Below are 16,510 nucleotides of genomic sequence, written 5' to 3'. Positions count from 1 at the left end.
ATACGTGCAGCCTGCTTGGGTTCACTGTATGGCGCAATGTGGTTGCCAGATGGTGTAGTGAATCGGACTGGTTGTGCTCCTGATGCATTGTTCTGAGCGTGGTTTGCGTGAGGCATGTTTTGTCTGACTTTGGTGATTTGGGATACGGCTTGGGATATGGATGTGGTGGCCTTGTGTATTCCTTCTTGGAATTCATGTAATTCGGGCTTGAGCGCAGATCCACGGTAGTATTGTACAAGAGCTAGTTCGAATTCTCCCATTTCGTAGAGGGCTTCTGCTTTGCAATACAGTGCTCGAATAAAGTTTGGGTCTTCTGAGAGCGCAGCTAAAATGTCATGAAAAAATTAGTGAGCGTGATTTACGAGAATAAAACGAGTGAATATAGCCGAATAACGTACTTTCAGCATCATCAAGTGCCTTTTCACTCTCTCCCAACAGGTTGTAGCATCGAGAACTATCAACGCACGATATGGTGAGCAAATTCATGATTTCAACGTGATGTACAATTTTCTTCCAACTCACCGATTGACAAGGCATGTCTTCTCCTTTGGCCTGATAGTCAATGCCTTCGTGTACAAGTCCACAGCCTGATGAAACAGCGACATCCTCGCATTACGGTCTGCTTCTGCAATGCAGTTTTGGAATGCTCCGAGAGCATTGTTGGAAGCATCTTGTTGTTTTGCTGACAAGTTGGCAATGGTCATGACGTGGTGTATACGGTATACGGATGTATTTACGTGTTTTTCGTACGTGTAATGGTGCTTGTTCAAAGTGCTGGTTGTTGCGAGCGTGTAAAATCACGAATCGCGATGGAGGGGTTTTTCAGTAGGATCAGGATTGGATTCAAGAACGTTAAGACTTGGTGAGTTTGGAATTGTGCGTGTTGAATGGAGCAGCGCCGTGAATTTGTTAATGTCTTTACGCTGTTGAACCAGCTTCGAAAAACTTTGACTTTTGAGAATGAAATCTCGAGAGGTTGAACTGGACTTGTTGGCAACCGTGTAAATGAAATCTACTCGCTTGTATATTTGAAGATGCGAAAGATGGGTCCGGATAGCATGCGACACTTCCTCTTGTGTGAATCAACAGTTGCGGCAATTGGCAATTGCGATATTAAGTGACAAATTCAGAGCAAAGGAGGAAACGGAAGCTGCATTTCTTGTTCGTATTTTTCTTTTAATATCAGCGAAAATCAATAATAAGTGATACGTTGATGAAGCAAAACCTGACTCGCTTGCATTAAATGCTGAAACGTGAATTCGAGAATCGGTGAAAATATTTTGAGAAGGTGAAGACGGAAAGGACTAGAAGGAGTGTCCGGAACATCGCAACGCCTTATGAAGCTCCTAGACGCGCTCTGACCGTACGCGATATGGAGACCTTGTTTCTACAACAAGGAAGAATGACATGAAAGGCCAACGCAAAGGAAAAAAGGGCACGACGTGTCTCGTTGATATCGGAATTACATCCAGCTATGAATCTCCTTTTGAGTGCCACATGCCCAAGTCCATCGTCGGCGGGTGACGTATTTCAATGGTCTTGGCAAAAACGCTTTCTTCGTCTCCATCGTTGAAGCGAAGTACTTCAGTTCAGTCTAGTAGTTTCAACTCGACTTTCCAACTTCAACAGAAGCCGTAAAGATAAGGAAAAATTGAGGTAAGTAACACTTGAAGAAAGTATTGGAACCACATCCGATGGACCCTTGCATCGCTCATTCCTTAACTTGCTGCGGTTTCCTCAAGTGTTACATGTTGGACGCAATCAACTTGCCACCTCGTTTCAGAGTGCATTTCCCTTCAAGCAACTTTAGCTTTGTGTTGTTCCTTTGTCTGTTAGACAGCTAGTCAGCCCGTCAGCCCGTAATTATGAGCCACCTTCGTTTGGTCAACAACCAAAGACACCGCTACATCTCAGCCCTCAATACACTCTTTATGTGACTCGTACTATGAATCCCATCATTTTGGCCTTCACGCTGCTTGCCTTCTTGGCATCTAGTGCAACTGCTGACAATGGATGCAGAAGAACATATACATTGAAGCAGAAGGATAATTGTATGGGTTTGGCTGCTGCGAAATATAGTCAAGGGACTGGTGAGTAATTATTATTTGAGCCAGTTTCCAACAAAACAAGGCTTTTCTGCTGAAGTGAATGGTTTCATAGATTCAATATTGTAACAGTAGTTCTGAGTGGTTCCGAGCAATATTCACTGCTTAACTCTGTGTTCTTGGTTGTGCACTTGTAGGAAGGATGCGTCAATTTGTTTCAATTTGTGAAAACCTCAAAGGTTCAGAGGTCTGACACGAAGGAGATTCTGTGTAAGTTGCCTAATTGTTATGTTTTCGGTTGTAATCTCTCTTGCAAGAAGACTTGCGGTGCTGCTGAGAAGCTCAAAAGAGTCGAGTTGCATGTTTCAGCACGACTACTCGACATATGTCTAAAGTTGTCCGTAGCAAAGGTTACGCCTCCTGTCACGATTAAGTATCATTTTACATAGCGTATATGGCTTACTCTCACCGCCCATTTCCTGACGTGTGAGATTTAGTGAGACAACCTCCAACTGTCGTGAAAACACGTAAATTGAGCCCCAAAACCAGTGCGAATGAGTCTCACAACGCATTCGACACGTGACTAGATTAGTATAGCCCCGATGCGAAGTGGTTAGCACTGATTTGTTTCTGAATCACTTTTTTCTCGTTGCCCAAGTTCAGTCAACAAACAACAACAATGATATAGACCCCATCCAACAACAGGGCAAATCACATCCCGCCTCACACATCCGCAAGCTACAATCTAATCTATAACTTAATAATATCTTAACCTGGACATGGTTGGATTCGCTATGGTGCAAGTCGAAACGTCAAAGTCTTTTAGACAACGGTTGTTGCTATCCACTCTCAGTGGTAAAGCAGTACGTATTGGCAGTATCAGAGAAGATGAAGATACTCCTGGTCTACGAGGTACGTGGAAAGCTGTGTGGAGCTCTTCAACTTTTTTTTTGTTTTGCTACAGTGTGGGATTTTTCTTGTTTTTCCAAGCTCTGTAAGCTAACTTTGCAATCTATCTCACGACTAGATTACGAAATCAGCTATTTGAGACTATTGGAGAAAGTCACTAATGGCTGTGTCATTGAAATCAGTTACTCAGGAACAACTGTCGTTTATCGGCCTGGTGTCATCACTGGGGGCAAATTCACACACGGTACCATTCAGTGCTGTTTGCGGTATGCTTTCTACTAGTACCAGATAGCTTATACTCGAGAAAACATTATAGATTGCCCAAACTCTCGTGGCATTGGATACTTTTTGGAACCACTGATTGCATTGGCTCCTTTTGCAAAGACGCCCCTCGCTGTCACGTTGAATGGAGTTACGAATGATAATTTGGATGTATCTGTGAGTGTGCTTATTTCGGTGGGTGCAAATACGGTTGAAAAAAAGAAACTGAAGATACACACTGAATAGGTCGACACTCTACGGACTGTAACTCTCCCACAATTGAAACGCTTTGGCATTGAAGATGGCCTTGAACTCAAGGTAGCAAGCATCGAAATCAATAAGCAAGAGTCAAAAACTCACCCAAAGAATACCTGGTCATACTAGATCTCAAAACGAGGCGCATCTCCTAACGGTGGTGGCCAAGTCTTTTTCCGATGCCCAACCGTCAGACAACTCAAAACACTACAATTGACTGAGGAGGGAACCATAAAACGTATTCGTGGTATTGCGTATGCCACACGGTTGTCTCCACAAATGGCAAACCGAGTTGTTGAATCTGCTCGAAGTCTCTTGACTCGTTATATTCCGGATGTATATATTTATACGGATGTGTACAAGGGACCTGATAGTGGAAAGTAAGTGTGTAGAGCTGAGGATGGATCTTCAGTGGAGTTTGAGCTGTGCTGTAGAATTGTCTTGTTCGGTTTTGTTTTTGTTTCACACCAGCGTTCTTACCCACTCTCTCTCTCTCTCTTAGCTCTCCCGGTTACGCTCTGACTCTGGTAGCAGAATCAACCACAGACGTCCTCCTATCCGCCGAATGTGCCTTCCGTCCTCGTCCAGCACCCAAATCCGACATGATGATTCCTGCACTAACATCTGACAAACCGCACAACAATCACCACCAATATCAACACAACAATGACCCACAATATCCATCACCACCAGGATCACCAGCCCAACCCAAAATAATAACAGAAGTAGTTGCAGACTCTCTACAAAACGATTATGCGTTCCCGACACCTGAAGATTTGGGGATCCGGACTGCTCGGTTGTTGTTGCAAGAGATTAAGAAGGGTGGATGTGTTGATACTATTTCGCAGTGGATGGTGTTGTTGTTTATGGCTATGGGGCCGGAAGATGTTGGGAAGGTTCGGTTGGGTGCTTTGTCTACATTCACGTAAGTGGTGCTTAGCAGGTCGTGCTGGATTCGTAAATGGGAAAGTTATAAATTGAGATGTTGTTATCGTCGCATCGTCATACAAAGGGAAAAACACGAAGAATGCATCGGACGAGATTTGTCCCATCATCATTATTCTAACCACCATTTCTCTCCACATAGACAATCATACTTACGAGACATTCAAAAATTCTTGGGCGTGACATTTAAAATCACACCCGACCAAGAAACACGAACAGTCCTATTATCTTGTGTTGGATCTGGATCACTCAACGTATCCAAATCCGCATCCTAGACAAACAAAACCACATTATATAGCTAACGGATATAATCCTCCAAAAGAGCGCAACAGCAAATTGCATTTTCTCATGTAAAGATCTTTAGAAAATGAGAGAGAGTTATCGTGTAAATAGAAAGAAAAAAAGAGTTAAAATACAGGGAAAAAGTAATTTGGCATTTAAAATTCTATACAAGGGGTATACTAAAAGGTTGAGGTTGTCACTGTTTGTGCTTTTCGAGGTACTCTAGCAGCATCTTTTGAAAGAGTGGGAAGGCCTGCTGTTGTAAAACTTCGATTTCAGTGTTGTGGAAGCCCGAGAGGACGTGTTTTACGACTTTGTCTTCGTGTAGTGGGTGTGATATGCCGATTCTGAAGCGTGGGTATTCCTACATTATCCAATAATGGTACAATGGTTTTTTTTGTTGTTGTTTGTTGGGCCAGTCAACGTTCATATAGCAAGCACTTACATCAGTCCGTAAATGCGCCGTCACGGATTTAACTCCATTATGCCCTCTAAACACGAAATCGTATGAATACACGCTCAATCTCAAATCAGCTTGGAAAAGTTGCACTTCATTACCCAGCAGACCCCCCCTTAGCCTTCAACTTGACAACACCCAGCTCCAAATCCAAATCATCATGCAATATAATCACATTCCTCATATCTATTCCTTCCTTCCTCACTACCAACAAAAACATATCAAAACACGTCTTAATGTCCAAAACGTTGACAGCATTTACCAACAGCTGCAATCGGCTTCCCAATAAGGTTCATAACTCCATTCGGCTTGTACAGATAGCAGTGCATTCCGAATACATGGAGAATGTCGTACGGTGGTAGGTGCTGTATGCTGGATTTGTTCTTTTGGATTAGGTAGTCGATTGCCATAGATCCGACATTGTGGCGTGTGCCCGGGAGGATGGAGTTTTGGAGGCCGGATATGAGGTATTTGGTGGGTGGAGATGTCATTTTGGTTATGTGTTGTTATATTGGTTGCTGGTGAGAGTTGAGAAAGAATCAGCTTTCAAGACTTGAGTTGGAGGAGTAAAAGAATGCGTCCTACGGTTCTACGCAGACATTTGAATATGGTAGCGCTTAACCTATCAAGAGCTTGGAAAGCCGTTTGATTTTGTGTATTTGGACGCAAAACATCGCACAGGTCGATACAGTTCTTCGGGCCGATCCATCCATGCCTTGCAACTGGTCGATTTGTTGAGTTGCACTGTTTCCTGCTCTGGGTCTGTTGAGCAAATGTTGGTAAACGCAATAACAACATAAATTTTAGAGGAGGGAAGAACAAGACACCACACCAATAGCAGCAGATTCTTTACCAAAAATCTAATTCTTTTATTTGTATTCTCTTAAACATTGCAAAGGTCAAAAAAGTCGACACATTTCAAACTCCCCCCCAAACACGACCTTATTTTAGTTTAAAGCTCCCAGCGCTTCGGCAGGTTCCTTCTAGTTGTCCTTAACAATGATGCTTATATATTACATACCGATGGTAGCGACAATGCTAGTAATGAGGCTAGCGAAGCTCATGAGTCCAATGACGATGCAAAAGGTGTTATATTCATTCGAGTTTGGGTGTAATGGTGCCGGATTGGCCAAGTTGGTATCACGATCCAAAACGGTTGATATGGTAGCAGAATCCTGGTTGTCATGAGTCTTCGAGATAGGTGTTTCGTCTCGATCTACGGATGACACGATGGGAGGTCCGACGTCAGCGACTTCACTTTCTGCGGTATAGGCGACAGCCATAATACTGGATTCTGGACTTTCTTTATCAACAGACGTGGTAGCCCTTTCTGATTGAGCGACATCTTCTGATTTTTCAGACATGACTACAGTGGAGGCAGCATGATTTCGATATGACAAGACTGAAGGGATGGTGTCCAAGACATTCCAGCTATTGTTAGGTCCTTCCTCCGTAGCGACAGCAGCGGGTGATTCGACCACTGTCGGGGATGTCCCGACAGGGCGAAGAGCACCGAGTTTACGACCCGTACGTTTGTTGTCGGTGATTGCTACAGCTGGTGTAGCTTTCACGGCTTGTGGTAGTGCTGCTGATACTTGACTGCTATAATCAGCAGGACCCGGTACTATGGTTTCGGGGCCTTGACGATCAATGGACACAGCTGAGACAGCAGCCTCATTTCGAGAGGAGTTTCTGGCTTCACTTGAATGGACTGGTTTGACTATAGCAGGTGATTCAGCCACTGTGGTCTCGAATACAACAGGGTGAAGAGCACCGATTTCAGGGCTGGCACGAGGAGAGCAGATGATGTGATGACTCGTAGTGCCAGAAGTTACGGACGGCTTCTTGACCTTTTCAACAGCTCTACGAGCGAGGAAACCTTTTATCTTAAAGACGGACGTGACCTTGTTCGTTTTGACGGTACCCAATGCTGCGGTGGTAGTGGTTGATGACTTTGGTTTGGTTGTGGGGAGTTCAGATACGGGTTTACCGTAACGTTTATCGGATTTTGCTACTGCGACCGTTGGTGCGTCAGCCACTGCGGTATTTATCCCGCTAGGGCGAAGACCACCCTTTTCCATACGACGACCTAAAGAATCACCAACATGCTCGACAGCACGTACACAAACGGTGTCCATGGTTGACACAGCAGGATCTGTATCAAACATCAAGTCTTGGAAGAGTTTTGGTACTCTCTTCCAAGGTGGAATGCAGTCCAACAGGGGCATCCTTTTGGCTGGCCGTTTCTTCTAAATAAACACCAACAGCGTGTTAGAATTCAAGTAGATATGATAAAGACATAATCGCAACGCAATCCAGACGTACCATTTGTGAAATAAGAGGTGGAGGTACTCGGAGTGAGCCGAAGTCCTCCAAATTCATGCCAACAAAGTATTCGTGTTTCATCACCTCTCCAACACCGTCCATACCCAAGCGATGTTTCTTGTTACGGATGACCAGACTCAAAGTAAAAGCGCGGAACACCGTCGATCCGTTGCATTCGAGGTTTGGGATACGGTTTAGCGGGTACGTTTGAATGTCTTTCAAAAGCCCAGCTTCGTCATATCCCAAAAACGGCACTTGGTTATTAGCCATCTCATAGAGCAGGACTCCCAAAGCCCAGAAATCAACGTAGCGACCATATGACTCATTGCCCAGCATTTCCGGAGACATATAAAACAAAGTACCTGCTTGTGATGGTTCACAAACAGCGATATCGGTCATGTTGAGTCGAGACAGGCCGTAATCCAATACTTTTACTTGGCCATTACGAGTTATCATGATGTTGTCAGCTTTAATGTCCCCATGTTCAAATGGTTGGGTGTTGAGAGGCTAAGTGATTTGACGAAAGATAAATAGAGAACAAGGTGACAACTCACCTGTGACAGATATCCTTTGAGTGCATGAATGCAAGGGCAAGCAGTATCCCAATAGCAATAAACTTGATATGATCTTCTTTTAGCACCTTCTTATCAATAAGTTTCCCCAACCCAACACCCTCGACATATTCCATTTCTACGTATATATAGTTCTTGTCTTGAAAGCAAGCAGAAGCCGAAATCAGGAATGGGCATCCTCGAGCCATCTTGAGCACCTTGAGCTCATGTTTCAAGCTAAGAAGCAAGAGAATTTGGTTAAATGAGTGGTGTTCGTTCATACACAACAATCAATGTATTTTTACCTTCCTGTCAATGGCTTGGCACCATTAAACTCCTTCATGATTTGCTTGAGGGCTACTTTTTGGCCTGTTGCAATGTTTTCAGCTAATAAGACACGTCCCTGTCCTCCTTCGCCCAATAATCCAATTATAGTATAATCCTTTAGAGACTTTTCTTTGACAGCTGGAGCTGTTGATACGGGTGATAATGTTGTAGTGGTAGTGGCGGCAGGTGGTGATGGTTGTATGTTTGGATGTTGCTTCGGTTTTTGACCTCTCCAGAAGCCCTTGAGGGAGAGTTGGGCGGTGGTGGTATGTACTCCAGATGCTGGATGCGCTCTATTAGTCGGGACATCCGTACTAATTTGATGACCTTCTATAGTAGAGTGGGATGAAATACATAGTTGGTCAACAAAATAACGTGATTAAATTTGATGCAGCAAATGTTGAAAAAGAAACGACGTAATAGAGCATCTTCGAGTAGCGGAATCATATCAGAGATACTAGAAAGTGCATTACCGCCCATGGATGCAGCTGTTTTACTAGTAGAGGCACTGTCGTATATGTGTTTGCTTACCTGGAGGTCTTTTACGACCGAATACTCTTGGAAGACTTGATGGCAATGCCATTTTTGAAGAAGATATCGTCATCAATTGAGACGTTTTCTTAGTGGATTCTTGCTCAATGGGCTTATAACTCTTTCTTAATTCCTTGTTTTGAGAAGAAAAAAAAGGAAGTGGAAGGTGGCATTGGAAGGCAATGCAAAATATTCGAACATGAGGTAAGACGAAAATGGTGAATTTTTACTTGTTTATTGATATTTGATGCTTAACTTGAATCGCATGCTTCGTGAAATGTCTGTAAGCTGTAAGATAACCAGCGTTTCCTACTAGATTCGCTTCTGGCCTATGCACGCTTGGAAGCTCTTGCCATCATTATATGAAACTATCGCTGCTTGCTGATATGCTTACCAGCTTGATGAAGTCTACACACACCACTAACGAAGCATAATCTTTGAGGAAATCAACGTAGTCAGTTGCCCTTCGAAAGATACCTCTCCACTGGAGTTGTCGATTCAGGTGGAATCAGCACCATCATTCAATGACGATGCTCTACTCTATTCACTGGAATTGTTCCCTCGTGGGAAGATATTGGGACAGACCCCAATGCGCCTACCTTCTAGCTTTATTACAAGAGCCAGCTAGTTTCGAGGTTACTTCGCTTGAATAGTTGAAAAAGAGATTTCTACCATTTCGAGACTATTGTCTCCTCGCGTCTTTCTTAGCAAGCAAGGGTGATCGCTTCACAAGCTCTTCCATTCTAGCTAGATTGACATCGAGTCAACATTTCCTGCTACCCTCCACGCTGACGTTTACGTCCATGAAGTGGGTCTCCTCACGGAACCTATATTGCTCTGGCTATTCTTGAGCTTGCCAACACTGAGAGATGGTGTAAACCAAAATCAATATTGTTAGATCTCGTGGTAGAGGCTAATTCAACACCGCATTGTCGCGGTTCGTCTGGAGACTCGTTCAGACACCTTCAGCTACACATATTAATATTCAAGAAACTTTTCAAGACGACAACAAGCCCTTCAAAGACAGACAAACTTTTATACTCTGTTGTATTATCGAGACCAACCCAATACACTCAATATTGAATATTAAAGAAGTATCCCATAATTAATAAAAATGACCAAGTTCCGAGTTTTTGATTTGGCTTAAACCCTCCCATCCAAGAAGATCTCAAGCAGACAACATCACCCTAGCATTCCGGCTCTTGAAATGAATCGATCCGGATGGTCCACATGCTTTTGGATAAAAGTATTCAATGGCCAGTTGTATCTGGTAGAGAGAAAACGAGAAGGCGTCAGTGTGTGTGGGATCATTCGTTGAAACCCCGAATAGGCGCCTTTTACGCCATCACACAACACAAGAGAACACAAACGCACCCATCCCAAAGCCATCGCTGCAGCAGCGAAACATGCCAAGATAGTGAATGCGTTGTGGTATAATGGGGCATCGGTAGCTTGGAAGAGCTGTGGAGCCACGGCACCTAAAAAATACAAGTAACACGTCTTAGCAAAAACAGAAAACCTCCTGTTCCACAATCCCAACGGTGTGACATACCACCAACATTCCCCATAGTCAGTGTAAAGGCCGCAGCAAGTGCCGTATACGTCGTTCCGTAACAGCTGTCAGTCCTCCACGCCATTCCAACGGGCGTTATAGCAGATGTGCCAACACCAGCAATAAACAGCGCCCCGTACTTCGTCCAGCCATAGTTTCCGGCATTTGAGGGCGATACGGCAAAGATTATGAAACATGCCAGAGGGAATAGTAAGATCAACTAATATGACACTAGTTAGATGTGGTTCTTTGTTTGGCGTGTGATGAAAGGATGTACGTGCCTGCATTGCAATGAATCGATTCTTGAACCGATCCGCTATGATGACCCATGCGAAAACGCAGAAAAATGACAGCCAGTTGGGTGGTGATGATAACGCTTGGATTTGGACGGAGGTGTATCCGAGGGGAATAAAAATCGTTTGAAGGATGGTTGGTGTATAGAATGCTGGCTGGAAACAATCCAAAATGTAAACGTGGTGTTAGTTATATTTTGACGTATGAGAAAACACAAGAAAACGAACAAAGTGGTGGTATGAGAAACTTACTCCGTATATGATACATCCGTGCTAAAGGTTTCAAAGAGAAAATGAGGGTTTGAAATGAGTTAGCATGAACTCTTTCTTCAAAAGAAACCGAATCGCTTACGAAAAAGGCTCCGAATCCAAACGAGTATGTTAAAGGATTTTTGAAAAAGGCAATGGCTTCTTCAGGAACCCCTATCGGTTGAGCAGAAAGGCGACGTCAGTTACATTTGTGTATTTCAGTCTCTTTGATACCAAAACTAGTCTTCCCAGCGCTTCCAACAAACTCACATGCATGACCACGCGAGTTGGATCCAGCCTCCCCCGTCAACGTATGTTCCAAGAACTGCTTTTCCTCTTCAGTCAACCATTTCGACGTCCTTGGATAATCCGGTAGCAAAAAAAAACACACCACAGCCATAATCACAGACGGTATTCCTTCAATGAGAAACAACCACTGCCATCCATACAGTCCACGTTGCGTATCCAGTGACGTCAGACCAGCAGCCAGGAGACCTCCCAGTGCAGACGAGAATGCTCCGGATACGTAAAACATGCCGATACGGAATGCGCGTTTGGAGCGTGGGTACCAGAAGGTGAGGTAGTAGACGACACCAGCTGTGAGAATGGTGGTTGATGATGAGGGAAAAAAGACATGGTTGAATCAGATATGAGGTAGACTACGTACGTGCTAAACCAGCTTCCATCACTCCGAGCAAGAGTCTGCATATCAGCAGGCCGGCGTAGCTGTTGGCACCAGCTAGTCCCATTGAGACGACGCCCCTGCAGGTCGAGAACTGTGAGTGAGAAAGGTCTCGTGTGAATATATACAAGGCGCTGCCTACCATGACAAACAGATTCTAGCAATCCATTTCGATGGTGTAGCCCATTCTATATACATATCAAAATTAGTAAAGTCCTGTACAAAATTGTATCCTAACACGTGAAACCCCATGCACATACTTAAAACGATATTACTCGGCATCTCAAAGATACAATATCCAATAAAGAAGATCGAGTTCACGAAATTATACTGCGACTGGTTGATTCCCGTAGTAATAAGTAGCGTATGCTTGACATCGGTATTAGCAGCGGCGGCGTTAGCAATGTTTTGTCTGTCGAGGTAATTTGAAAAGAAGAGCCAAAACAGAATGGGGAGAATGCGTATATCCAGTTTTCGAAGCAGTCTGTTTTGGTATTCTTCTTTTTGTCTTATATAAGGAGACATGGTTAGATACAATTCAACGTTGGCTAACAAAAACAGGAGCATTAACTTGAGATACTCACTCTGGAGACAAGTCAGCTAACGAATCCGGGATCAGGACTCGGCCTTCTTCGTCCGTGGGGTAGCTTGCTACATAACGACGTGGATCGATTAGGCATACAACATGCAAACAAATCAGCATTGCTTGTGGTTTGCATTTTACCTTGAACAGCTGCCCCATCAGCACCAAATATCACACTAGTCGCCGTCAGTTTGCTCTTTTCAGTCATTTAGAATAATGCTAGAAAAATAAACAAGCATGGATTAGTATCGTGGAAAAGCATCCCCACAAAGATAAACAAGACATCGAGAATCAATATTGATGAATGTCACCAAACATTCTGACTCCATAAGCAACGTACGTTTGAGTTGACTGTAGCCTTAATATATTATTGGATCTTGGAATTTCTAATAGCAACAACAGGAGTGTTTTTACTAACGGCATACTAAAAAACGATCTGGAAGCACTCCGGAAGTTGATCGACGGCAACCAACGATACCGCGTTCAAACCACCATAGTTCCAATACTAAACTCACCAATTGAAATATCGTCCGCTCACTTACTCTCAAAAGTTCATTAGTGTTCTGCTGAGTGTACTTAACCCTGAGATTTTCCCAACCGGCTTTGACAAAAGGTGTGATCGTGCAGGTACACCAAGTTGCGCAACCAGGGCACTATAATAACAAAAATCGTGGGGCCATCTAATGGGCATCGCTATGCATCGGGAGGAATTCAAATTTGATCGCCCTTCGATGTTTGCTTGTTTACAAAAGTGGTTTCCGTGGTTATTTCTCCATCCACATCGTCCACAGTCTTAAAATCACCATCCATAGGTTTAAACGTGTGACCGTGATATGGCAAAGAGATCTGCCTAATTTCCACGATTGCGGGTCGGACTGCTGGCTGGGAAGAGTGGGTTGTGAAAAGCTGGCCACATGTGAGGTGTCCACGAGATCACGTACAGGATGAAACACATGTGAATTCTTTTGTGAATACGGTACTTTTAGTGTTGTAGAGTCTTTATGAGGATGTTTCGGCAACCTCCTAAGCTGATCTGTGGTGTTTTGTGAGTCAGTTGCACTTTTATGTCATTGTTGACGCAAAGTCGATGCGCTGCCTTCACACGGCCATGGCAAACTTCCGCCAATGTCGCTGTCGATTACCGAGAGCTATCGCTACAGTTTGATCTTCTTTGTTTCCAAGTTTGGTAAGACGCAAGTCTTGAAACATACACTTGTTCAGAGCTTGAGTTCCCAACATTTGTTTTGGCAGCTTACAAGATCTCAAAGAAATACTTTACATCGATCATCAGGAATTACAAGATATGAAAAGAAATATATCTTTAAAACGTGCCATCTTTACTACAAATGTCTCTATTTCTCCATATCACTCTTCTCTAACAATTCACTGGTTTGTTCCATATTGTTGCTGCTCTTTCTCGAGAAATGGAAGGGACCCGAAGGACCACAATACTGTGGGTATTTATATTCGATTACTAGTTGGATCCAGGTGGTGACTCTACGAGAAACAAACATATCAGAGATGGTTATGAGAGTCATTGTTTACAACTAATACGCGACACGTACATGGCAACAGCCATAAACCCAGCAAGGACTGTAAATGCGTTATGATACAGTGGCGAATCAGTCGAAACGAAAATTTGTGGTGCAACGGCGCCTACAAAATACAATCGAGTGAGAGGTGTCTGTAGATGCATATACAAACCATCCATACCAGCGACGTTAGCAGCACAAAGAGTAAATGCAGTGGATAATCCCATAAATGTGGTTCCATATCTATACGGTATGCAAGCTGAGTTAAAGCCCAGCAAAAACGCCAAAAAAGGGGGATCGAGGGTCGAAGAACTCGTAGCTTACGATAAATCAGCTCTCCATGTCACCGACATGGCAGTCGTAACAGCGGTACCGCCTGCAGTCAGGAACCAGTTGCCGTATAATATCCAGCCCCATGTTCCGGTAAATTTAGGTGCTACAGCAAAGATTATCATTCCGGCTAGGGCCATGAATTGTGCAATCTGGAAAGAGATCAGGATATCAGTTCACGAATCAGGTGGAAACGACAAGGCATGATTCAAGAAGCTTTACATTCAAGAAGATGACTCGATTCTTGAGTCTGTCTGAAAGCAAGACGAATATGACTACACATAGTAGTCCGAATATTGTCGGTGGAGTTGAAATTGCCTATATTCAATCGTTGTTTGATTGGTCTGCAAGACACCACGAATTCAAGAAACGCGTACCTGGAGCTGATTACTAGTCATTCCCATTGGCAAGAAAATGCTTTGTATCAGGATTGGTCCATATGCTGCTGGACTGTTTGTGCAAAGATTACATCAACAATCAACACTTGGCTGCAGAACAAAATAACAATCTTCCACATACCCATAAATAGCTAAACTCTGCGAAAACGTACTCAGCACAAAGCACCACGACAGCGGATTCCTCACCCACTCCCAAACTTCAGCCCACACCCACGTATTCCCATAAGCATTCGCACCGGCCTCCCCCTGCAACCGATACTCGAGTATCGCCTTCTCCTCTTCCGACAGCCATTTCGTCGTTTTGGGGTAATCAGGCATGAAGAAGAAGACCACGAATGCCATTATGAGGGACGGGATCCCCTCGACGAGGATCAGGTACTGCCAGCCGTAGAGCCCGCCGCGGCCGTCTAGTTGGGTTATGGCAGCGGATAGGAGACCTGCTGTGCATGTTGCGATGGAGCCCGAGACGTAGAAGAGGCCGATGCGGAGGCCGCGCTCGGAGCGTTTGTACCAGAAGGTGAGGTAGTAGATTACGGAGGGGCCGAGGCCTGCTTCCATGACTGTTGAAACGATGAGTTTAGATATGGAATTCTGCAGGGTTTATGTCTGACGATATTCGTACCTCCCAACAAGAACCTGCATATTAAAAGGCCCGGGTAGTTGGTTGCAGCAGTCATTGCCAAAGCAACAATCGCCCATGAGAAACATATTCTCGCAATCCACCTATTCCAAACACACACAAATCAGTATAAAGGGAATCATGGAAACCCCACAATTTAACCAAATATTTACCTCGATGGCGTAAAGTACTTTATCAGCACATTCGTAACATCAAAAACCGTATACCCAATAAAGAAAATACTCGAAATCCAATTATACTGACTGAGTGATATCCCCGTAGTCTGAAACAAGTTATGTTTGACATCCGTATTCGATATGGTAGCGTAACTCAGCTGAGTTCGGTCCATATACCCAGAGTAGTATAGACAGCAAACTATCGGGAGTATAACCCAGTCGATTTTACGCACTGTGCGTGCTTCAAAGGCTTGTAGCTCATCGGGGGAGAGACTGGACAGGGATTCGGGTAGTTTGGATGGGTCGTGGTAAAGTGAGGTGTCTCGTCGTTGGGCAAAGGCGAGCATTTCTGGGTTTGTGGTGCTCATTGCTTGTGAGGTTGGTGGATTGTCAGAATGTAAAGTGTGTTTTGAGGACTGTATCGGCCGTTTCGTGTGATGTAGTGGTTTGTTCGTCGTCGACGAGGTAGATTTCCCAAAAAGTCGTCGCGAAGCTAGATGAAATGTGTTTTGGAGGATTGGTGAGCTTGACCGATACACACAAGCGACGAAGCGTAATACAATACGATGCAGATACGATTTCAACTTCAAATTCATCCATCGAGGTTCCGGCACTGATGCATTCGACAGTAAAGTTTGAACGCTTGGCAAACACAACATCGATTTGCAAAAACGGAAAAAGAAAAGATAGATGCTTGATCGCATCGGTAGCAGACCGAGTGCTAAAGGTATTATACGACATACCTGAGTTCTCCTTCCTTGATGAACAGCCTTTACTGGTGGCACTTGAGCTAATATCGGTCCACCGTTTTTGCTAAACCAGACAATCAAGGGCACTGCAAACAGGGACTAGTTCAAAATCTAGGACTTAAGTGGCTCAAATCGGCCTACAGATTGTTTTCAACGTTCTCATTTGCTGAAACGCCAAAATACGCTTTCCTGACACGTCCAGGACTCGCCAAAAAACTCTTGAAAATTTTAGACAGTTTCAAGTCAAGCATAGCAACGTGTTCCATCAATCTTCAAGATGAGCGATACAATTGAAACCTACTCCATAAATCGTGCTATCACTGCATGTCGGACCTCGTTACGGACAGGCTACGCCAACTTTCCATTTATTGTGCTTTTGCTTGAAAGCTTCAGTTGAGTTTCTGAGAGAAATTATCTAGTCGATCGCTGATCGTTATGTAACTATTTATCATTCAACTT

The 16,510-nt window shown here is 43.9% G+C and overlaps 2 protein-coding genes across 2 annotated transcripts; one reads left to right on the top strand and one right to left on the bottom strand.

The window, feature by feature from the left end:
* Positions 1-2,824: 2,824 nt before the first annotated feature.
* SmJEL517_g01166 (uncharacterized protein) lies at positions 2,825-4,690 on the top strand (the record flags this gene model as incomplete). The annotated part of the gene is made up of 7 exons (XM_031167094.1): positions 2,825-2,957; positions 3,073-3,198; positions 3,271-3,392; positions 3,462-3,533; positions 3,600-3,850; positions 3,973-4,395; positions 4,558-4,690. 7 exons carry the CDS (start codon positions 2,825-2,827, stop codon positions 4,688-4,690), a joined length of 1,260 nt encoding a protein of 419 aa, XP_031026944.1.
* A 1,477-nt stretch (positions 4,691-6,167) lies between these two features.
* On the bottom strand, positions 6,168-8,940 carry SmJEL517_g01165 (uncharacterized protein; the record flags this gene model as incomplete). The annotated part of the gene is made up of 5 exons (XM_031167093.1): positions 6,168-7,403; positions 7,480-7,986; positions 8,120-8,267; positions 8,336-8,687; positions 8,889-8,940. 5 exons carry the CDS (start codon positions 8,938-8,940, stop codon positions 6,168-6,170), a joined length of 2,295 nt encoding a protein of 764 aa, XP_031026945.1.
* Between the last annotated feature and the right edge of the window lie 7,570 nt (positions 8,941-16,510).

This window comes from Synchytrium microbalum, assembly GCF_006535985.1.
Source record: "Synchytrium microbalum strain JEL517 chromosome Unknown SmJEL517_scf0004, whole genome shotgun sequence".
In the NCBI taxonomy this organism is placed as follows: domain Eukaryota; kingdom Fungi; phylum Chytridiomycota; class Chytridiomycetes; order Synchytriales; family Synchytriaceae; genus Synchytrium; species Synchytrium microbalum.
Note: the sequence above shows the minus strand (reverse complement) of the source record. Positions and strands in the feature narration are given on the sequence as shown.